This window comes from Ambystoma mexicanum, chromosome 2p, assembly GCF_040938575.1.
Source record: "Ambystoma mexicanum isolate Mex_15411 chromosome 2p, UKY_AmexF1_1, whole genome shotgun sequence".
NCBI lineage: Eukaryota > Metazoa > Chordata > Amphibia > Caudata > Ambystomatidae > Ambystoma > Ambystoma mexicanum.
Genome location: NC_090923.1, coordinates 596,339,111 through 596,364,199, shown reverse-complemented (window position 1 = coordinate 596,364,199; position 25,089 = coordinate 596,339,111). Strand labels below are relative to the sequence as shown.

Genomic DNA, 25,089 nt, shown 5'->3' with positions numbered 1-25,089 from the left:
AACAAACATGCATGCCCGCGCCATCAGAGCTAAGGGCACAACGGTAGCTTTCCAATGACTCATTCCGTGGCAGGTTATCAGCAAGGCGGCCACGTGGGTTACTCCCTCGGCCTTCTGCAAGCACTACTACTTGGATGTCAGCACCAGGTAGGACGCAGGATTTGGTCAGGCAGTGTTAGGGAACTTATTTTCATAAGAGGGGCAATCTCCACCCTTGGGCTACATTCAGTTGTAATCACCTATACAGTCTGGAGGAAAGGGGACGGAACGTAGGAGTAATTATAAGTTACTCACCGTAGTGACTAACGTACTCCTAGTCCATAGTCACCTTTCCTCCATGCGTCCCCACAGTCCTCCCCCCTTACAGATCTGGCATTATTAGGAAATGTTAATATTGTCGACGGGTCAAAGGGAACTGAGTGGCGCTGGTGGGCGGAGTCAGGGGAGTGCATGCTCCCAGGGCCGCTCCCACACGCTCATCTAAATTTAAAGAGGAAGATGATTTTTCTAGTGAAAAAGATTCCGTCTCCCGTCCCTAGCGAGGTACGTCCGTACAGTTTGGAGGAAAGGGGACTATGGACTGGTAGTAAGTTAGTCACAAGGTTGCGTGACTTATACTATCTTGACTGCCAATACTTACCAGGTTCTTAAAGATATTAAAACACAAAGGCGAGCACCATCAATCTCTGCCCTTTGCCAATAAAGATCAATATTCCAACTAATTTTAAAAGTCTCTACAATATAGTTTCTATTTAATTCTTCGTTTTTAGGTCCATCGATTCTTGCCAGCCTATTCGATCATTGCTACTGCGGAACCTTTATTTAACTTTTACTATTTTATTTCTGCTTTTATCCTTCTCTGATTGACGTCAATCACTTGATCTTAAGGCCTGATATTCAACTGATTTTATTACTATCGTTTTATATTTCTTAGTTTATACGCAATAGAAGTTTTACACTGACGTATTTATAACCCCAAATAAATCTGCACTTTTCTTTTTCTGTGATCACCTACCTTTACTTTCTCTTAGTAAATGTATCTCATATCACTATATATTTTATTTTGGAGTGTAATGCGCATTTTTCTTAATTGGCACTTGCCTCAAGAATCCTTATCATATACTCTTCGTAGAGTAAAATGCAGATTCTTTGGTCCCCTTCTTAACTCAAAATAGAGGTATTTATCTGTTTAAAACACACTGTTACCATATATTTACACTTAGACTCCCTCCCCTTTATTTTCCACTTTCAATGCTCTACTTACATCCATGGGTCAGTTTGAGTCCCTCGGCATCGACTCTCCCCCAATCGACCAGGCAGCCTTCAGTCCGTGGGGCACCTGCGAGGACCGGACAGGTATTTTGTCAAAGGGGCACCTTTCCACTTATTTCTGTACGTGTGTATTGGGAGCCGCTCTCCACAGGAAGCTCGGCGATCTCCTGGCCAATGGTGAAAGACGTCGATCGTCCGAGAGTCTAGATCTGGGCCTAGGTAGCTGGTTCTTGAACCATCTGCACCGCTACCAAAATATTCAGTAGCACCTTGGAACATAACTCGTACGCAGAATGGAATTACCATAGTAAATGACCTCAGACCCAAATAACTTGACAGACTCAAAGAATATGGCAGTACTACTTTATTATTATTTTATTTTTTTAAAGAAATGTTTTATTTGTATTGGTTTTACAAAACCTTTAAAAATGAACACAAGAAATTAAATTAAAGCATAAAAATTCAAATCTCAACAATAAAATATTCTACTGACCTATGCACCAACAGCAAAGCAAAACAAAATCCGTAGTCAATTTTTCCATAGACATTTTTGGAGGCATTGATCATACCTTATGCTATTTTTGGTTGCTAAGTATCCAGTACTTACTCATGTCTGGAGATGATTCTATTCCAGAAGAAATCGGAGTTTAAACCCGTCATCATTTCTTACATATTTCCTGAATAGCAGGTATCTCAGGTTCCAGGTGCCTTCACATTCCATTAATAAGTGTCTCAGAGACTGATTTGAGGGATTCTCACACACTTTACATAGTTTCTGTGAGTCTTCTTGTCCTCTCTGTACCAGCACTGGGAAAAGGTTTAACCTTATCCTAAAAGTTATTTCTCGCATGCCTATCTGGAAATGTTACCAGGTATTTCGCTAGGAACCCCAACTTTTTGTCCACAGATTGGAAGACATTTGGTCTTTTCGGGTTTCTGACATTTGCAATTGTTATAATCCAATCGCCTCTTTCACCAACAGCTTTCACTTTCTGGGGTGTGTTAATCAAGGTCTCTAGTTTTGAGTCATATTCTGACAAAGTCTGACTTTTTTTCCCAGCTGGATTAGGTGTTCAGATCTCGAGCATTCTAAATGAGCTTTAACATCTCCATACAATGAGTTACGATCTGCTGTAATTATCTGGCGATAAAGTGATGCTTACTTCCAGCTTGCCAGGATATCTAGGGAGTTAAGGCCTAGTTCAAACCTCAAATTCCAGGATGGTGTACTAGATGGCAGACACAAAACTGACTTCCAGATGAGTGAGTCCGATTTATTCCAGTTTGTATTCCAAAGGAACGGCTTGGCCTCTAAGCCATAAAGAATAATGAATTTCCTTTTTACTTCCCAATATGCTTGTAAAAATTGTAATCTTTTTCAATTAAACCAAGTAAATAAAAACATAAAAAAGAACCCTTAAAGAATAATTGGAGTCACCTTTGCCGTAAAGTATCTAAGTAGGGGGAAGAATTGAAAACCTACTGTATTTAGTATAGATCTTCTTCATCTGGGGGATGAGTTGAATAATCTTCCTCTCCACATCTGTCTCCACCTTGTAGGTTGCCAGGGAGGCATATATTCTATAACCCAAATACATCAGATCTTCTATTCTGGGAATTGTAAGAGATTCCAAGACCCAGTTGGAGAATAGGGTCTTTTTTTAAGTGTGTTTGAAAATCATGAGTTTAGATTTCAGTGGGTTAATGGACAGGCCGTTTTTGACGTATTCTCCCAAACCTGTCAACAGCTGCTGCAAACCTATTGCCTCCTATCCAACAGCATGATGTTGTCCGCGTAGGCCAGCCAATGGATCTTTCTTCCATTGATCACAGGGCTGGCCAACGCAGGCGGTTCCAGGGAATCATCCATGTCGGCCAGGAACAGATTGAAGAAAGTGGGTGCTCTCCACTTTGATCAGGACTGAGAGGTGACCTTGTTCATCCAGGCGCACTCTTAACGAGGTGTCCCACTGAAATTCAATTAACATTGCCAAGAGCGACTCCAAGATCCCCCATGCCTTCAGTTTGCTCCACAGATGCGCTCTATCGACCTGGTACTACTTTATTGTCAGCTCAAATAAAGTCGGGAAATCTGGTGACCATGCTAAATGCAGATCTCACACTCTGTTACTTTTCTCTTACACAAATACTTTATACTTCTATGGATGTCAGCTATGACGTCATCCTATTTGGCAAACGATAAAACCCATCGAGGGAAGGGATTGGTTAGGGGAACAAATATACCTATAATATGTATGAGTGTCTGCCCTTTAACTAGTAGGCACGCCTCGAAATACATATAGGGCCTCATTACGAGTTTGGAGGTAGCCATGCCCTTAATAAGGGCATGGCAACCTCCAAACTCCGGTCCGGGTCCCGCAAAAGGGGACTTACCGGGCCATTCCGACCTTGGAGGGCCCGGTAATTCCCATTTGCGGGACCCGGTACGTCCCCATTCCCATTTGAGCCCCCATAGGGCTCAAAGGGAAAGGGGAGGATGGTAGCAGCGGTATCGTTATCAACGGTACCGCTGCTACCATCCTAGTCTGCTCGCGGGTGCCACTCTGCACGCCTGGTCTGACCAGGCGTGCAGAGCGGCAAACTCGGAATGTTGCGGCGAGGTAAAAACAGCGCCGGTAGCACTACCGCAACACTCCTAATGAGGCCCATAATTCTGATTCTAAAAACTGCGTATTGGCTCCTGCAACATTGTATAGCATGTCGCTACATAGCCACTCATGCTTGGTTGGTATACTCTCCCAACCTTGGACATTCGGCTTGTTAGCAGCACGTGAACACAACGAAACCCAGGTGCAGAGAACGTCATCGGACCACTGCCCACATTGGTCAATTAACCTATCATTTCATCAGCTAGACCATGAGCCAAGGCTTCTCCTTTATAGTTGACCTTGCTGGCTGTTTTCTTATCTGGGATTTGTTAGGGAGAATTCTCTCTTTAGTCTGAATTTCCTAACCTAGTGAGTCCCCCAGCAGCTTTGCTGGATTTCTGGGGTTTGTTTTTTCCTCCTGCCAAGCGTGAGACTCTTTTTCTCCCACTCTTGGACATGATTATGGTATTCCTTTGACTGGTAATGTGTTTTATGGGCTATGGGGTCCTTTACTCCATAGGGTCTCATATGTTTTCCTATGTGTGTTACACAGCACCCTCCGTGCAGTAACACAGGGGGGGGTCATAGTGACACCCCACCAGAGACTCCATACCCTGGGACTGACTGACTGACTGTCTCCCAGGGCATGTAAAGTCACCATTGGCTTTACTAGTCCCAAATTATTAACAGAAACCAGTACAAACCATCATATTGTGGATGTACTGGTCGGGGCAATTCGATTGCCCTGGGGTCTCTTAGTCGAGGGGGCACGTCTCCGTCCCCCCTGATCGAGTTTTGGCTGGTGGCAGTGGAAACTACTTTTTATATTCGACCGCAAATATTTTCCAATGGGATTTTCCCATTGTTCGAGGCTACCAACTTTAATTATTTAATTCTCATAGCCTCGAACATACCACCGCTTTATTTAATTAATATTAATTCTCTGTTTGGTATTTTTTGCCAAAACTCTATTCTAAAATGGCGTTTGTGTTCTCTTCTGTGACTCCAACCCAAGTCGAGCCCTTTGTTCCACTTTTTGGCGGGCTTCTCCACAGAAGCCTCCAAAAGTGGTGCCACTCTGTCTGGGTACCACAGGGGGTGTGGGAGGGGGTTTAGGCACCCTGGACTGAGTTGCCTAGGCAACTTAAGTCGCACTCCGTCCTGATTGGCCCAAGTGGTGAGCCGGCCGGCTCACCACTTAGCATGTTTGAGTGACAGCTAGGCTGAGTGAATGGGGGTTTTCTGCATAAAAGCAGGGCTTTGGGGACTGGAACTTCAGAATTCGCCACAGGACCTGAGAATCCGACGAGGGAGAAGCTGAGCCAACCTACCACGACACCACCGGTGGAGCCCTGCAGAACCGACTCACCACTTCCCGACGACAGAGAAGATCTCCCGACTGGAGAGGCTTCTTCCCCTGACTGGTGGGCACAACCAGTTTACCTTTCTTTCTTCGCACCCCAGCCAGGTTTGTGGTCGAACTGCCCGTGCCAAGCACCCCGGCCGCCGGATAGCCACTCACCACTGAACCGCGAATCACCGGACCGCTCCTTGTACCCGAGAAACTCCGCGGCTGGTTTCTTCCCTGGCAGTGCAACGGACTCCTGTCTTCCTCCACGACGAGATCCTCTCTTCCCCTGGACGAAGCACCGACTTGCACCCGCTGCTAGGAACAACTGCCCCCGCTGGAGCGTTCTCACCACTTTAAGGTACCGTGTCTGCCAGGCCTCCCTTTCTAAAGATTGCTACAAGGTAATAATAACCCCTTAACCTTCTGGACTGGGCTGGCCGCCTTGACCCTCTAACTGGTCCAACTCCTTTTTGAACCTTTACAAGACATTTTTGCACTGCAACCGTGTGACCTTGGACACATTTCGTTTGGATCCTCAAAGTGGATCCGGCCTCTTGACTCTAACTTCACGGTTTTACTTTGCCTTCCTCTCTTGTTATGTTCTGATAAGTGTTGGGATCTGTTTCAACTTGTTCTCTGCTTTTCTCTCCCTTTCTAAAACGAACTATTAGAGTGCCATCTACGTTAAGCGCTCACCGCTGTCTGAAAATAAGTGGGGCTTTACTTAAGACTTGTCTAATATTCTTTTAAGGGAGTGTATATCTTTTAGTGACCGTGTTTTTGAATTGCTTACTATTAGTGCCTGTGTGTTTTTCTAGATGTGGTTTTAAATAAATAATTATATCTCTTTTACACCAAGCCCTGGTCAGTGTTTACTTGTTCTATTGTGTGCTCTTGACCTAATGTGAATACTCTGTATACTGCCTAACTCTTCTTGAGGGAAGTCTGACTGCTCAGCCACAGCTACCAAGTGAATCTGTGTGGTACAGACTGCTACCAAGTCGGTTTACTGCCAAACACCTGTAGTCCTAAATCTTTTGCAGTGGTCCCAGAGGGAACTGCACAGGTTTCTGCCTAAGAGGATTTTTAAGGGAGTCTGGATACACTTCTATCTTCGTCGGAGGCTTAATGAATACACATTGTTTTCGAGTCTTGCATCACGTGTCAGTAGACCACAAATTTGTCAATTTCGACCTATTTACTGCTATTTGATTTCATTGTGCTGGGTGCTATTATTGGCCTCTGGAGACTTGGTTGCTCCATCTTACTTGTGCTTTCTGCACTCTTGATTATCCAATATTTGCAGATGTTTTCACTTCTACGTAATCTATGAGAAATGTGCCCTTTGTTCATAGTTTATCCTGGTTAACTCCCTTTTTACTTTACAATGAGGTTTTGCTGTCATTTTTAGTCTTAGTAAAACAAATATTCTCTGTTCCTCGCAAGGAAGCTGTTTTCTGAAGTGTTTGTTTTGCAGTCCCGGGTTGTGTGTGAGGTAGTTTTGACACAATCCAACGTCAATCTTTAGATCATGACCGCTTTACTCATGTAATAGTTTCTACTTCAGTAAGCTTCTATGTAACCCATTGCGTTTATGCATTTATACATTTGTTGAGCTTCATCTCGCTTGTCTTCTCGGCATATATGATTTCTTCATCTCTTTATGCTTGATAACTTTGTAACTTGGATTACACCTTCATTCTTTATTCTTATATTGTTTGTCTCATGGTGTCTTCCCTTTATGACGTCACTTTACTCTCATCGGTCCGCCCGTACATCTCTTCTATGTCTTATGGTGTATGCCGACTCCCTTCCACCACTTTAGTGCAAGTGTACATTCGATACAGTTGTTTGAGTGCATAACGTCTCTCATATCTCCGGTGGGGTATTGGGACGATACCTGGTGCCATGCAGTCTTCCTACTTTGCTTCCAGTATGACGGGGGTGGGGGGGCGGCTACTAGAGATTACTTCATCTGCTCATCTACACCATCCCCACGGCAAGGCCATCTTCAGAGGAAGCATTCTTTTGCCGTTTCCAAAACCTGCTGCACTCTGAACCCATGTGGGCATACTTTAAGGACCTCTTCAGGGACATTGTTCCCAAGCCTCAGGAGTCTCCACCTCCTCCGACTGACTCTCTGCCTTTACTCCCTCTTACACTAGAGCGGGTTCCTGAGCTTAAAGAGCCTGAGCCTCCTACTCTGCGCTCTTCAATGCCGAAGGATGATGTCACCAAACTGACGACGCCAGATGGGCTTGACGAGGACGACAATCCTCCGTCTTAAGTCAAAGCCTTTCATGATAGGGTGTTGGATCTTAAGGCATTCTTGGAAGTTCCAACTCCTGTACCTCCTGCACAGCAAACCGGTGTGTTGTGAGTGGTTCTTATGTTTGTCTCGAGTGCTCTGGTCTTTTTCTTCAAATACACATTTTGGGCAGAAGCATGCAAGGTGTGGGAGAAGCCACACACAGGCAAACACGTAAATAAACTAAATAAAAAAAATTGACGCCAGGTAAAGATAGCAAGCGTCTAAAAATGTTTCCCAATCCACGTGTCCTCCTACATCTTAAACTGTTGTGGCAGCAGCCACCCTACACTCCAAATCCTCACTAACCTTTTTCTCTGCCGCACAGGTGCTCTCAAACGAAGATAAGCGCTTAGAGGTGGTAGGGAAGAAAATCTTTGCAAACTCAGCCCTCCTGCTTTGGCAGGCAACTACTGAAGCAGTGTTAGCAGCAGCTAATATTAAGCTATGGAGGGAACTGTACAGTTCATCCCACAGAACAGACATGATTTCAAGACCGGCTTGTCAGACACCAGAGTCCTGGCCCAAGACTTATTAGAATCTGCAGGACATCACGTGGATACTTCTGCCCGAGGATTTATGCTGGGCATGGATGTGACTCGGCAGACATGGTTGCTTACAACCAAATTTACAAAAGAGGTGCAGGAGAAGGTTCTCGACCTTCCTTTCGAAGTTGAATACCTTTTCAACAGTTCTGATAATGTGTTAGCGAAGACCAGGGCAAGCACTTGAACTGCAAAGTCTTTTTTTTCTTTTTTAAAAAGTGTTTATGGTTCATTAAAAAAGTAGAACCTTTACAAAAAACTCTTATTTACATTGACCAATTACAACAAAACTTCAATTAACACATTACTTAAAACAAATATATACAATACAAAAGAGACACAGATGACGGAGGCATGGAATCAATTGATGTCATGTAATACTAGTTCCTTTTCTATGTTTACGAAAGGAAACTAGAGCATATATTAGAGGCTTATGATTACCTTGCATCATTCTTGCCCATAAAGAACTAAGGCAGTCATCATACTCTATATTTACAAATTTAATCAATAAAAGTGTTCTCTTCACTATAAAATGAGGACAATGCAAAATGTTATTGTTTCAGCGTCTCCCTTGGTTCTAAGCAAGTTGGAAAGCGACATTTTTCAGTAATTGTTGCATCTTTTTCTTTATTCCAATATTTGATCCTTTCACATGTATGATATAAATTAAATTTGAACCACAGGAAGGTCCTTCTAAAATGATTATGAATGAATAAATGTACTGATATCTAGGAATACGTTTTTTAGTTTGAGCATAGTATTCCTTATACATTTTATATTTCTCTGAGAGTTATACACCAATTTTGCTCATAAAGTTTTTTCTTGGCATACCCTCAGCGGAAATTAACATCGTCAACTGTAAGATTTGCATCAATCAATATTGCCTGTCTAACTAGACTGATATTTAGTAATTGAGGGAATGTTCCTCATTTCAAGGATGGATTTCATATCATTGTAAAGACAGTTGGTAGGTGGAAAGCATGTTTTTGCATAAGCCTTTATCTGTCCTAACAAAGCAGCCTGCTGTAAATTTGAAAAATGCAAAAGCCTGACCGTGTGTGATGCTGGAAATGCATCGGAGGGACAGGGCCTCAGTATCATTGTCCTTTATTGCTTTTTATCATGTGCTCTGTCTTGTTTTCCGTACAGGAGTTCCTGTGGGACTCCTGGTGGTGCGGCTCTTCCTCGTTTTGGTTTGGTGAACAGACCCTTGGTATATACCCTTATGGCACCCATGGGTGGGAGTACAACCATGTACTCCTAATGTATGTTTTGCGCACCTGTGTGTGGCCCACAGAGCAGGGTACGGCTGGTGGCAGTTCTGTGCTGAAGTGGCAGGTGCCCTGAGTATCCTCCATTTTGGGATGCCCAGGCCCTGTCATTGGAATCAGTGGATTCCTGATGGAGACAAGATGGCCCCCGTGTCCTCAGAGGACAACCCAGAGGACATTTATTTTTCTTCCAGTCAGCAGCCTCTACCCCCGGGATCAGTGCTCCCTCTGACCAAAACACCAAATGATGGTTTGTAACGGTTCCATATGAGTCTGGTGGACCTTACACCTGGGTGCTGTCTGTAGCCTGTTTGGAATTCCGCCTTCCCCTGCTGCTGATTCCTCCGCCCTGTCCTCCCCTGCAACAGAAGCTTCTGGACATAAGAGCGATAGAGAAAGTCCCTCTGGCGGAAGTGGGTATGGGTTTCCAACCAGGCTGGCCTGCACCCTATTTTAGACCTGTCCGACTTAGTTCTGCGCTTTCCCCAAGAAAGATTCCAGATGATCATTCATGTCCTTGCAAATTCTATCGTCCCTTGAAAAGGACGATTTGCTCTGCGTGGTGGATCTTAAGATGCATACCTTCATATGCTCATGTTGCCCGAGCACTGCAAATTCCTTCATCTTTCAGTACCAAGTTCTTTGTTTCGGGCTCAGCTCGGTGCCAAGAGTTTTCACGAAGATGGCTGTGATTGCAGCATTTCTCAGGCTTCGAGAAGTTCACGTCTATCCATATTTGGATGACTGTCTCCTTTGTAGTCACTGTCGTCACATGCACATACTTCTCCAGCTGCTTTTCAATCTGGGGTTATCCATGAAGTGGCGAAAATCGTTAATGACTGTCTCTCAGGATCTGTTCATCTTGGATTTTCGATGGAACACAGTCCATGACAGGGTTCTTCTAACCAGCAACAGAATGAGACCTATTGCACACATACTCTTTTTCTCACTTCCACCCACATGTCCACATGGTGGTTTTAGAGGCTTCTGCGCCTTATGGCCTCCTACTTCTTAACCCTCCCCCTTTGCAAGGTTAAAGATGAGATGTTCACAATTAGCGCTGAGACAGGCCTGGTCCCAGGCGATGGGCAGAGATACTCAATTTCTATCTCGGGGAAATGGAAAACAACCTCTGCTGGTGGTCGGACGTCACCAATCTTATAGTGGGAACTCAATTTTTAGATCCGTCCCACAGATCACATTAACAGATTCCTCTCTCCTCAGCTGGGGAGCAACGTTGAGCCATTTGATGGTTTTCAACTTGTGGTCCACCCTGGACAAGAGGTCATTATATCAATTACCTCAAACTTCTGGTGATTTTTCTTGCCTTGAAAGCTTTTCAGCCCAACATATGCAACACAACAGTTTGCATCAGGACGGACAACTCTGTTGTGATGTTCTACGTCAACAAACAAGGCAAGACCAAGTTTACACCTAGTGCTTTTGGCTGTTGGGCTTCAGGAAATCCATATACTTTGTCAAGAAAACACAGAGGCAGACTCCCTAGGTTGCCAATCTGTTGCAGAACACGAGTGGGTATTAAATGCTCAAGTTCTGTCCCAGATTTTTTCACAGTTGGGGACTCTGAGTGTATACCTGTTTGCAACATCCTCCAACAGAAATCTTCCCACTTTATGCCTCCAGATAAGGTGAAGGCCTGGGCTCTCTGGGGGAAACGCTTGAGATGGAATGTCTTGTTTGCCTTTCTGCCCCCCCCCCTCCTCGAACCTCCCTGGATTCATCACGCTCTGCTAAAACTAAGGAGGTCTTACAACTCCTGCCTAATCTTTATAGCCCCAATGTGGCAGCAAGGTTCTGGTTTTCGACGTTGAAACACCTGTCAGCTTTCCTTCTGATCTAGTTGGCAGAGATTCCCAAGGTTCTTAAACCAGAACATGCAGCAGGTGTGGCATCCCTACCCACAATCCCTCAGTTTAGCAGCCTGGTTCCTGAGGTCAAATCCCTAGCTCAGTTCAATCTGTCAGAGGACAAAATGCGCATCATCCAAGCAGTGCGCAAACCCTCCACACTGATTCACTACAGGAGGCAAATGGCTCAGATACTGCAACTGGTGTCTGGACAAGCAGGTGGATCCTCGTCAGGATTCGATCGACTGGCTTGTTTTTCGTTTCAGACCTTCCCTCTACCGGCATACATATACCCTTATGCCGAACTTGCTTGTCTCCTTTTGGGGCTTACCCCAACACAGACTCTTGTTCTTTTACCCTAATAAATCCGGTCATAAAATGTCACTTTGCTGGTCCTTGAGTCTTTTGGCAAACGTTGATACGTCATCTCAGGGCTGCAATTGAGGCAAGCGAAAGCTGACTCCCTCCTAGTCGCGGTGAAGCAGGAGCTGTGGCAGGAGATCGGGGAGTTTCTGCCTGATCTCTCTCTGGGAGAGGTAGGCCTCCTTTAAGACAGGCCTGGTGTGCAGTTGTGCAGAGAGCTGTGCCTGGGGGTCGAGATGAGACAGATAGCGTGGATGCATACCTCTAAATTCTCATCAGATGTGCAAGAGCGGATCCTGGATCTTCCCTACTGACCCGTGCAACGCCGGGTGGTACCGCTAGTTTGTAATGCAACTCAACTCCACACACTCATTCCTGCTGGTCTGTTGGTGGTCCTCCTCCAACTCCTTTGCCTCGTCTTCACAGTATGTTAGGAATCAGAATCTTTGCAGTTGATGTTTGTGAGATCTATCATTGGATTAGGTGAGTAGTGCAAGTTTGGATTTCAGTATTGGCATCGCTGTACATATGAAGAATCTAGTATTGGTGTTGTGTGTCTCGAGCAGTGGATGGGCATTTCATGTTTGGACTGATATGTATACCAGGAGCACTTTGTGAGCCTTGGTTTTTGAAAGTCTTAAATTGTTACCACATATGTGGTGGTGTGGTGCTGATTACATATGGCTGTGGTAGCAGAGACTGAACTGTTGCAATAGCATAGCAATGCGTGTGGAAATTTAGCAATGTGGTCTGTTACTAGGCCATAACACTGGGATATATATGATGCATTAGAAGTAGGGTACACTGGCAGAGGTAGATTTGACCCCATTTACTGGAACGAGGAATGAAGAGTAGGAATGGGCTGCATTGATATTTTAAGATTCTGTATCTGATACATTAATATCTTTGGTCTCTTCACTCTTCTTCCACAGGGCTGGATGGCAGCACATCTGCTTCAGAAAGAGAGCGGCTGATCAACCTCTTCAATGACCCTGATAACACCCAGGCCTGGCTTTTCCTGCTGTCCACCCGGTAAGTATCCCTGCTACCTCAGCTTTACCCTGTGCCGTCCTATGCTTTGTATGTCAACTTCCCCCCAACTATCATTGCAGGTCTGTCCCAATCCTGTCCAAATGATGGCCATTGAAGTTGGCATGATTCAGAGTTACAAGCCCTCTAAGCAGGGAGGAAGTTTGAAAGCACAGTCCTTTATTGTGTTGTACAATCCACGGCAGAAAAAGTTGTATTTAGGATATTTTCTGAAGCATTTCTGAATTAAACAACGTAGCACCAGGACAGGGCAGATCAGCGGCTTAATGATAAAGGTTCCCTTTTGCCACATAGCAAATATAGTTTTGTTCCATTATTTGAAGGTGAATTCAAGGCTTCTAAAGCGGGCATGAAGCATATTCATACATGACTGGGGCAGTTGGCATCAGCAGATAGTCACTAGTGCTGGAGTCATGCATCTTAACAAGCAATATTAGTGCCATGAATGTAATGATTATAAAAGCTCTACCCTCGTAGAGATGGTGGTAGTAGGCTGAAACATGTAGGATGTATAGGTAATTGATAAATGCTTTGAAAGTTTCATTGCGCCTTAGATTGAACTTTTCTGTCGCATTGCGTCTCGATTGCAACTATGCACTTTCCATACCATTTTCCCTTTTGTACGTTAAGCAATCATTCTGTTTCTTCATTGAAGAGCTGGCTGCTTGGGGGTGAACCTTATTGGCGCCAACCGTGTGGTGGTGTTTGACGCTTCTTGGAATCCATGCCATGATGCGCAAGCTGTCTGCCGTGTGTATCGCTATGGCCAGAAGAAGCCGTGCCACATCTATCGCCTGGTTTCTGATTACACTCTGGAAAAGAAGATCTATGACCGGCAAATCACCAAACAGGGGATGTCAGGTATGCTATCATAAATACTCAATTTAATTCCTATAGAGTTTAATACATTTTCTGGTCACAAAGGTATGCCAGGTCGACCCATATGCCAGGGATTGAGAGGTAGACACAATGCCATCTAACATCTCTTGGCCTAGTTGTTTCTTTTTTCCCCGTCAGTCCAGCTTGCATGTTACTGGGTTTTATGCAGTAGAGCGGCTACCATTTTCATGATCTGTGAGTTGGGACCTGCAAGAAAAGGGGTTAAGTATGATTGGTAGACACAGAGGTAACAGTACATGATTGATTTGCTGTTGTGTTGCTAAGTGCAGAGCGCAAGTAAACATGCTGTGTGGAGTGAGTTTGTAGGTATTTTTGACACCAGTCCATTGGTGAATGGTTTGGGTGTATGCATTGGAGCATCTGTTTGAATTTTGTTATGATGCGATTGATGTGGGGTGGACCGTGGGCTTGTATCTTTGTTTCAAGCGTGGATTTGTATTATGATCTGCATTAGTTCATGCATGTTGGGCTCTTTGATGCGTGTTGTTTTTTTGACGTTGCGTTTGGTGAATAGAGTGACATATTGCGGTTAGATGTGATATCGGTTATGGTATGAGATTAACAAAATGATGGCATTACCTTCAGTGGTCCAGATAAGATTTTGCGGTGAGAATATTTTACTCCCTATTGTTACACTTAAATAGTAAATGCTATAACAAGGTATTAAACATGTTTTTTTCTTCACAAGAGAGTAAAGGTATGGGACATCCAGCCGACAAGTGCAAAAGGTTAGAACTGAATGGAAATCATTGTCATGCGCACTGGCCACATAGTTACAGAAAAGCAGGGTTTTCTCACTAGTTAACAGATAAAACACAGTGCCATAGCACTAGCTCACTTTAACAAATGGAACAGATAAGCACTAATACTTTGAGCTTCCTTTGCATGCAAAGAATAGGTATAATATCAACATAAGCTTTTTTTAACACTTTGCTCACAAAGAGGTCAGCTTGATTAGAAGCAGTGCAGGCCTTCCTCACACAAACGGAAAAGGTAAACCAGGGCAACAGCAATGCAATGTTTCATCAGGTAGAACAGGTGGAGTGGGTCAGTGCAAGGTAAAGCAAGACAAGAAAAGGTGAGTATTACGTCTCTGCTGTGGAAGTTCCCCTCATATACAACAGGTAAAGCATGGGCTGCAGGAGTGCAAACTCCGTTACGGGTATAGAAATTATTTGCCATGGAGCTCAGTAGATTATGCTTTCCTGACATGGAAATGGAACATCGTAGATCTCAACAGTACAAAATTACTACACCTAAAACAGATAAATTGTGGGTCACAGCAGTAGAAGCCACTCAGATAGAGAACAAAGTTCATGAGATGGAACCGTGCAAGTTACCCTCACGCTGAGCAGACAAATGAAGGGCCTCAGCAATGTAAACTACACTCCCATAGAACGGGGCCAGCATAGGCCTCAGCAGTCCCAATTCCTATCGCAAAGAAGATGCCCAGCATAGGCATCAGCAATCCACGCTCCCCTCACACAGAAAAGGTACAGACAGCATAACCATACCAGTGGGAGCACCACCCATATATAACCGTAATAGTAAACTGCCTCTGCAGTGCACACTCCTCACGAAGCATTGCAAAGGACAATAATTTGAAGTCTTTTGCAGGGGACTGGGAGGAAACCTTGCTATTCCTTAAGGATGACTTTCAAATTGTTGGCGGCCCCAGCGCCTGCGTTTACTTGATTTGCAGTAGGTGTGGGGGACAGATCCATGAGGGCAATGGACCATGGTCAAGGAAGAGCCGTACCAGGGAGGGGAGGGGAGGGGAGGGGGGGTGGCTGCGAGGGGGGATTCTGTTTTCTCTGTTGCATATTGGTCACTTGGGAGTTTTGATTCATGGTTTAAATGAACTACGGACACGTCTGAGCTGCCTTTGGGGGGGGTGGAGGGGGCAGGGGGAGTTGGGGAATGTTCTTTATTTCCTTCTACGTTGTAAAACCAATAAAAAGAAGTTACAAAAAAAAATAGTGACTAGTCTAAATACGTCAGGAAATTCTTCTTCCGCAATGAGAAAAGCTCCACATACAGACGCCACAGCTGGTTCACTTCCTAAAGCAAGTTGCAGAATGGGATGTTACCATTATGCAGCAGGATAAATCACTCGATATGCCATTCATAATTTCTCTACAAAGGTCTGCACATTTGTATTGTTCCTTACATATTTGTATTTTTAAGGCGCAAACAGACTTGACAATTATACAGTAAAGCACATAGTACTTGTAATGTATATTTTGGGGTTTTATAGCCACATTTTTTTGTGAGTGACCCCTTACCCCGCCCACCCTCCATCCCTCCACCCCTACCCCGTGTCCAGATCCGTGCATTCGTCTAGGGAGGCTCCTAATGTTCTCTCCGTATCCCGTGCCTCGGAGGTGATGCGATTAGTGACCGTGTCGCGGACTGACGTAGCGCCGCCATTCCCCGGGTCTTGGGTCCCCAGGTCGATTGTCATGGATCTCGGGACTAATCCCGCCCCGCTCGGGCCGGGATCTATACCTCGGATTCAGAACGTCCCAACCCCAGTATTATTGCACTCCATACCAGTTCGTGAGGAATTAACTAGTATCATTGTTCACCATAGCAGTCAGTTTGTCCATCAAAAACCTGTTTTTTACTTTTTTCAGCCAATCTTCCTTTGAGGGGGTTTCCGGGCTCTTCCATTTCTGAGCGAGAAGGAATTCGCCCTCTCTGAACATCTGCCCAGCCCATTCCATCTCCATGTCTGACCAGGTTTGGGAATGCCAGAACCCTTTACTACCCAAGTTGAGGGGGTGACCCCAGAGAGAAGTCATCAGGGATGGCCATGTGGTAAGGTATGCAGTCTGGTGCCCTCTTTCCAGATGTCCCAGAGAACTCCCAGGGTCGGGTGTGTTTTTAGGTGTTTCAGGATCGTTTTGCGCGGGACCCATAAGAAGTCACGCATGTTTACAGGGTGGGCGTCCATATCTTCTAAGTATGACCAATACGTTCCCAGTCCCTCTTTCATGTGCTCCTGGAGGACCCGCAGTTGGGCGGCGCAGAAATAAAGGTCAAAATCTGTTAGCCCAAATCCCCCCTCCTCCCTCGGTAGTGTCAGGGTGGCCCTCCCGGTCCTTGGGGGTTTTCCCCTGCCATACAAAGTCTCGTACCGCATTTTGTAGTTCTCTAAAAGTCTGTGCTGGGACCGTGGTTGGGAGAGCTGTGAAAAGGTACAGAAGCCGAGGCAGTATGTTCATCTTTACTGCAGTCATCCGGCCATACCATGAGAGGATCATCTTACCCCATCTCCTCAGATCAGATGTGATCTCTGCCATTATGGGGTCATAGTTGGTGGTGCCCAATTTCGATAGGTCTCTGGTAAGAAGGACCCCCAGGTACCGTATAGCGACCTTCCCCACTGTAATCCCATGAAACCTGTCCAGGGGGTCTAGCTCTAGGTCCATTGTTCTCATTGGGAGCAAGACAGATTTTGCAGTGTTAATTTTCAGGCCTGAGAAGCACCCAAATGCAGCCACCAAGGTCAGGAAGGCAGGGAGCGAGGAGCCAGGGTCTACCAGATAGGCTAAAATATAATCCGCAAACAGGAACAGCTTGAATTCAACCTCACCCCTTCTAATTCCCTTGATGTCCGGGTGAGCTCTGATCGCTATGGCTAATCCCTCCATCGTAAGGACATATATCAGGGGGGAGAGTGGGCAGCCCTGCCTTGTCCCTCGGGAGAGGGGGAATGATTCGGGCAGCTTCCCATTCACCTGAACCCTTGCCGTGGGGGCTCTGTAGAGGGCAGTTACCCAACTCATAATGTGAGTCCCGAAGCCCTTTCTTTGGAGGAGGAGTTCCATATATCTCCACTCGACCCTATCGAAGGCTTTCTCCGAGTGTAGGGAGAGGACACATGCATCGAGCTCCGATGTTTGGGCAAAGTGAAACAGGTCTATTGTTTTGTGAATATTATCTCACCCTTGCCTTCGCCTCCCCACCACCTTGGCCAGGATCTTAACGTCAATGTTTAACATCGAAATGGGGCGGTAGGAGGAACATTCTGCGGGATCCTTCCCTTCCTTGGGCAAAACTGCTATTATGGCCCCCATCATGGACTCGGGGAGGATGCCCCTCTCCAGCACGGCGTTGAAAACTCTCACTAGGTACGGGGCCAGGGAGGAGCGAAATCTCTTGTAAAAATAAACAGTAAACCCGTCTTCCCCAGGGGAAGTTCCCACCTTCATCCCACTAATCACCTTGTCCACCTCATCCTCGGTCACCGGGCCCTCCAGCCCCTCTGCCATCTCCCTCGTTAGGGATGGGATCTGTATGGAGTTCAGGAAGTCTTCTATCTGGGTATCATCTCCCTCATATTCTGACGAATAGGGTGTCTTGTAGTATTGACGAAAGGCCTCTCCAATATGGGGAGAGTCGCAGCCAAGGGACCCCTGTGCGTCCCTCACCTCCTTCACACTTCTACTTCTCTGGACCGCCCTCAACTTCCAGGCTAGGATCCTATCAGCTTTGTCCCCTTTATCATAATATTTTTGTTTGACCATTTGGAGACGCCTCTCCGTTTTGTGTAGGAGTAGGTCTTTTAGCTGGAGCCTGTAGTCCTCCAGTGCGGCCACCCGGCCGCGCTCTAGGGCCTGATCCGGAGAGCCCCCACGGCTGGCGACGGGCTATTTTTTGTCGCAGGGCTTTCTCCTGGGCCTCTCTCTCCCTTTTCTTCCGGGCTCCTATTTTTATGAGGACTCCTCGTAAGGTTGCCTTGAAGGCGTCCCAAAACGTGTTCGTGTCCACCTCCCCGTTATCATTAAGCTCAAAGAACTCTGTTATGGCTCCCAGGACATCCTGGGCGTGAACCTCGTCTCTTAATAGGGCATCATTACATTTCCAGCGTCCTCTGCGTTCTCCACACCAACCCACCACTAAGGTAATTTGGACCATGTCGTGGTCTGACCAAGGGACAGGGTCTATCCTATAGCCTGCCACATATGGACGGAGGATCTCGTCCACAAAGATGTAATCTATCCTAGAGAACGAGTTGTGGATGGTCGAGTAGTAAGTAAAGGAGGAGACATCTGTTCTGAGGGTCGGGATTGTATCCACCAGGCCCATATCCTCATTGACCCTCTGAAAGTTTCGCACCATGGCTTCATCTGCGGGTCTGAGGTTTTGGGGGCCTACCCGCTTTCTGTCTTTGGTTGGGTCTAGAACCATATTGTAATCCCCCCCCCCCCCCCAACCACCAACGGGCCTTGTACAAACAATTTGAGCCTGTCCCTTACTTCTTCCCAGAATTGGGCTTGTCCTTCGTTCGGGCCATACACTACTGCCAGGGTTAGGGGGGAGCCCTGTAGGGAGCTCCGTACAAACGGGTATCGGCCCTCTGGGTATTTCAGGATGGCCTGTTTCTCGAAGCCTACGTTCCTTGCTACCAGTATGGCCACCCCTCTTTTCTTTACCTTATGGGAAGCGTGGAGGACCTCTTCGATTTCCCCCCCCCCCCCCCTGCCCCCCCACTCGCATTTTAGGTTCTTTCCCCCTCAACCAGTGTGTCTCTTGCAAGAAAAAACAGGTCTAATTTCGCCCTCCTGAATTCCCTACAAATCAGGGACCTCTTCATGGGGGTGTTCAGCCCCCGCACATTCAGGGTACCCACACCCAGGGCCGGCCGGCCATCAGCCATAATCTGTTTCCCTCTCTATTGGTCAACAGCATCGCATTGTTACTCCCTTCTTGCTCCCATTGTCTCACCGTTTGGACACTTTGAAAATGTTGCCCCAACTGCCCCCCAAACTCCCTACCAAACAAACAAACCCCAACTAATTTGTGTCCCCCCACCCACATTCCCCGGCGTCCAGCCAGTTAGTTCCGCCATTTCTGGCCTTTTGGCCGGACCACCAGCCTGCTCTCCCCGGCCAGGCGTTCATTGCTAAGCTCGTTTTTGTGAGCCCCCTCCCAGCTTCGTCCCCTCGGTCGCCCCTGCTCTACTTGCTTTTCTAGGGGACTCTAGTTTCGGCTTAACCTCCAATTCTTCAGATTCCGACCTGCAAGTGGTCAAGTCGCTCCGATTGTCTCAGTGTTCCTCATTCTCGGACCTTTGCTGTTTGGGTCCCCTAGGTGCTCATCCCTCGGAGTCGTTCCACTCCCCCCTCCTTCGCCGGAGCAGGCGTGTTCATTTTTCTAAATTTCCTTGCGCTGGTCTTTTTTCGGCTTCCACCTGACGGGCCCGGGTCGTTTGCTCCACCCTGAACCGGCCCAGTTGGTCCCCTTCGGGGTGTCGGTTCCATCACAGTCCTGGATGGCTCCCATGATGTCGTCCTCTGTGATCAACATCGTCCGCTGGCCCAGGTATTCGAAGGCTAGGGAGAAGGGGTAGTCCCATCTGTATCGTACCCCCTTCTCTTTCAGCAGATGAGTGAGGGGGCAGCACATCTTACGTTTGGCCAGTGTATATGCGGAGAGGACCTGAAAAATGGAGACCTTGGAATTGTATGTAATCACCTGAGCTTTCCTGGCGGCCTCCAGCACCCGTGTCTTTTCCGAATAGTAGTGGATCCGGACCAGAATCGACTGGGATCCTCCTGGACCGTCCACCTGCTCTGTGCACCCGATCAAAAGTGAGTTCAGTAGTCCTCTCTTCAAAGAGGAGGGCAATAATGTCTCGCACCACTCGAGTGACCTCTCTCTCTGTCTCCCCCTCCGCCTCGGGGAACCCGAAAAATCTAAGGTTGTTTCTCCGTTCCCTGTTTTCAAAATCGTCCATTTGTCTCGACCTCTCCTCCTCCCTCTTCTCAAGGGCAGATAGCCTCATATTTGTCTCTACCTCTAGGGTTGCTGATGACGATTGGTTGGTTTCAATCTGAAGGAGCCTGTCCTCGACTTTGTCAACCCGTTGATCCATTTTTTCGAATTTTTGGGTGATGTCGGAGCGCATGTCCCTTATCTCTTGTAGAATTGAGGCAAAGCCCCTCTTCATTGCCGCCGTTGAAGGTGCCGAGGCTTCCAAATAGGCCATTTCGAATGGATTGTGTCCTCCCACGTATTCCTTATTTTGTGATAATCGTTATCTCCAGCTTCGCTGCTTCTGGAAAAAAAATTCTCGGCAGAGGGCGCTGTGCTCGAAGTCGTGGCGTTGATTGTCCCTCGACGTACTCCGTACTCTCTCGACATCACCGATGGTATAAATAGCTCGAGCTGCGCCCGTTGCTTCATTTCCGTTTTTCCGATCGCTTCGCTATCGAGAACGGCGCGCTTCTATTTTCTGTGAAGAAAATGTCCTCATCTTCGACACCTTCGATACCCAGATGTCGATTACCGATCCCCACCCGATTTGTCTCTGGTGTCTCGGTTCCAGTCACCGAACCGACGACTGCGGCTCCTGCCAATCGATGACCGAAAAAGCTCTTCGTGAGAGGAGAGGTAAACTGTCGGTGGGGAGGGAGGCCTCAAAAAAGGTTTTGTCAAAAAAACATAAGAAAGCGACCGATTCTAAGGGATCGGATCGCCATAGACACTCGAAGAGATCTCGATCTAGAAGTAGATCGAGACATTCTTCGTCATCGAAAAAAATGAAGAGGAGACATAGATCTCCATCATCATCTTCTTCATCAGAGTCGACCGAAGAAATTCTTTGTCCGACTAAATCGGATTCTCCCAGTAAGTGGGAAGAATTCCGCAAAAAGATGATGGAGGTTTGCGAGAATGCGGCCTCGACCACCTCGAAAAAGCCATACCCCTAAGGTCGCTCCGTTGGACGACAAAGGGAAGTCCAAGGCTACTATGGCTAAGACCAGTAGCGTCGAGGAATACAAAAACCCTCGAGTCGACGTAAAACCGTCAAAGAAACCTCGAGAGTCGAGCACCTCTCCGGTGCCGGCCAAGAAACACAAATCGTCGAAGACTTCGACGACTTGGTCGACGCCCTCGATGTCGATAATTTCGACCCCAAAACCACATAAGTCATCGACGCCATTATCGAAGTCATCTTCGAAAACTTCGAAAACGCCCTCGAAAACTTGGAGGGATTTGCCATTTCCTTCGAAGCAGATGGAAGAGGAAGAAAGGAGATTCACTCCTTTGCCTGGATTAGACTTTTTCAAGTCTATGTCTGCAATTTATGAAGAGTCTTCTTCAGAAGAAGAATACGAAGTTACTCCTTTGGGGGTTGCTTATGGGACAAGACAAGTTCCTGAAAAACTTATTGACCAGGAATCCAGAATGGGAGACCTAAGTGATACTCTACATTCTGCCAGTGGAGTTGACACATCCCCAGAATTAGAGTTCGCCAAACCTGATCCTGCAGAGCATGCAGATGCTGGGTACAGGGGTCTTATGACCAGGGTAGTTGAATACATGGGTTGGGGTAATACTTCACCCATTTTTGAACAAGATGACATGACGGATATTATCGTCAAGGGACCTCAGAAGGATCCTGTTCTCCCTTTTCACAGGGCCCTTCAAAGGACTGTGGAGAAAAACTGAGAGAAACCAGAAACCATTGCTGCTGCAGACAGCACTTTTCCAAGAAAATACAGACCAGCTGGATCAGATCCAGAATATTTGAATAAACACCCGACTCCTGAGAGTTTAGTCATTCAAGCAGCATCCACTTCGAAACAAACGGCTTATCCTACTATCCCTCCAGATAGAGAGGATAAAAAAATGGACGCCTGGGCACGTAAAGTTTTCACGTCAGGCAGTATGGCACTTAAGTCGGCAAATGTCACCTGTACCCTAGCCAGGTTTACCCATACCCTGTGGGACTGTATTTCGGCGGCGGCTGATCATATTCCGGAAGGCGAGGAAAGGGAAGGCTTACTGAATATAGTCAAAGACGGGAAGGAGGCAATGGGGGAATGCCTCCAGTCTGGACTGGATACTGCTGATATCAGCAGATCCATGGCTGCAAGCGTTGTGCTACGAAGATTTGCGTGGTTGAGGAAGTCTGGGTTTGCACCGGATGTGCAAGCTAGACTCCTCAACATGCCCTTTGATGGCTCGAGGCTCTTTGGCAGAAAGGCTGATGAAAGCCTTGAAAAACTTGAGACCTCGAAAGCGGCAGCTAAATCACTTAGCGCCTTTTTGCGCCAGCCTCTAAAACCCTATTCCGGCTCATCTTCCTGGAGGGGTCGTTCTTTTCGATACTACTCCTCTTTTGGTAGAGGACGAGGACAGGCCTCTCAAAGGGGCAAAAGGAACTTCCCTCGTGGAACACTGGGAAGAGGTGCAAAATCAGCCTCAGTAGCGGCATCTGCACCCTCAGCCTCTCCTGCAGCCGCCTCCAAATCCCTCTGAGACCTTTTTACACAAAACACCAGTCGGAGGCAGGATCTCTCAACATCTGAAGGAATGGCGAGGCATTACCTCAGATGCTTGGGCATTGGAAACAGTAGCCCAAGGTTACTGTCTCCCCTTTCTAAAAAGGCCTCAGAATCATCCACCGGGAGCCAATTCCGTCAAAATTCCGTATCCGCTCCTGTTGCAGGAAATTTTAACCCTGCTAGAGAAAGGTGCCATAGAACTGGTACCTCTAGCGGAGAGGAACAGGGGTTGGTACTACCCATATTTTCTCATCCCAAAAAAGGACGGAGGACTGAGACCCATCTTGGACTTGAGAAACTTGAACAAGTTCCTCAGGAAGGACAAGTTCAAGATGGTGACTCTTTCTCAGATCCTTCAGGCTCTCCAACTCCAAGATTGGTTGGTATCATTGGACCTTCAGGATGCTTACTTTCATGTGCCAATACATATAAAGCACAGAAAGTAACTGAGGTTCGCGATTGGCAATTCTCATTAACAGTTTCGAGTTCTGCCATTCGGGTTGACCTCCGCCCCAAGGGTTTTCACCAAACTGTTGGCGGTTGTGGCAGCAAGTCTCAGGAAGGGAGGTATTCACATATATCCCTACCTGGACGACTGGTTGATCAGAGCAAGTTCTCCAGAACAAGCTCAGGAACATCTTTCGATCACCTGCCACTTCCTCCACAAACTGGACTTCTCCCTCAATTTCAAGAAGTCCCACATGATACCATCCCAGAAACTCCAGTTTATCGGAGCGGTCTTGGACAATTCTTCGGGAAAAGCCTCGCCTCCCGAAGTGAGAGCTCTCCACATCCAGTAGATGGTAACAAAATTCCAGAATGCCCAACGTCTACCGGCCTTCGATTTTCTCAGGTTGCTCGGCCTCATGGCATCCTGAATTTTTCTTGTACCAGAGGCCAGATTGAGAATGAGATCCCTTCAATGGGCACTCAGAACTCAGTGGTCCCAGTTCTCAGGGGATATGTCAGATCTTCTGCAAGTCCCGAGCGCAGTTGCTCAGGATCTTCTATGGTGGGCTTGCAATGACAACATTCTCAAGGGAGAGTCTTTTTGGCAACCATGGCCGGAGATAACGGTAGTGACGGACGCCTCACTCACGGGGTGGGGAGCACACACCAACGATCTGACAATCAGCGGTCGTTGGTCTCCATCGGAGTCCAAACTACATATCAACCTATTGGATCTGAGGGCAATCAGACTAGCTCTGAAGGCCTTTCTGCCCTCTGTACAGGGATAGAATGTTCTGATAATGACGGACAACACAGTGGCCATTTACTATCTCAACAAGAGAGGAGGAGTAGGGTCACTGCCACTGTGCAGAGGGGCAATGCAGCTCTGGTTCTGGGCAATAAGAGAAGGAATCTCTCTGTCGGCAATTCACCTAGCCGGAGAGAAGAACACGGCGGCAGACACTCTGAGCAGGCAGAGCACGGTCTCTCACGAGTGGGAGCTGGCTCAGGAAGTCCTTCTGGCGATCTTCGCCCTTTGGGGAACCCCTCAAGTGGATCTGTTCGCCACCGCGATGAACCGGAAGTGCGAGCAGTACTGCTCAAGGGAATTTCCTCAGAGGAGCTCTGGGAGACGCATTCGTAGTGGAGTGGAAGTTTCCACTGCTGTACGCGTTTCCCCCAGTCCCCGTGATTCCTCAAGTAATCAGGAGGTTGAGAAAGTTCAGGAAAACCATGATCCTAATTGCCCCGGATTGGGCCAGGAGGATGTGGTACCCGGACCTTATAAACATGTCCATCTGCCCTCCAATACGTCTTCCGCAAAAAGAGGATCTTCTCTCGCAAGAGGAAGGTCCGGTTCTCCATCCAGAGGTCAAAACGCTCAACCTTCACGCATATTTTCTGAGAGGTTGAGATACAAGGATTGAGATCTTCCGGATGACGTAATGGAAATCTTGCTTTCGGCCAGAAGACCAGCAACAAAGTCTTTGTATCAATGTCGCTGGAATAGGTTTAGTAACTGGTGCAAAGACAAGGATTTCGACCCTTTTCAGGGTGGCACCCCAATGGTGCTTTCCTTTCTGCTACATCTAGCTAATCTAGGGCTCCAGATAGGAACAATAAAAGGATACCTTGCTGCGCTATCCATTTTTAAGCGTTCCTCGGAAGAGGTTTCATATTTCAAAATACTGTTAATAGTTCAATTCCTAAAGGGGCTCACTAATGTGTACCCTCCAGTCCCTTTTCATGTACCAGCCTGGGACTTGAATTTAGTATTAAAATTCTTGACTTGCATACCTT

The 25,089-nt window shown here is 46.8% G+C and overlaps 1 protein-coding gene across 1 annotated transcript in view; it reads left to right on the top strand.

Moving 5' to 3' along the window:
- Positions 1-25,089, top strand: part of RAD54L2 (RAD54 like 2) — a 1,748,428-nt gene that overhangs the window by 1,365,412 nt on the left and 357,927 nt on the right. The window contains exons 15-16 of the mRNA XM_069644107.1: positions 12,520-12,619; positions 13,293-13,498. Of these exons, the coding sequence (XP_069500208.1) occupies positions 12,520-12,619; positions 13,293-13,498 (306 nt within the window). The remainder of the gene's footprint in view (positions 1-12,519; positions 12,620-13,292; positions 13,499-25,089) is intronic.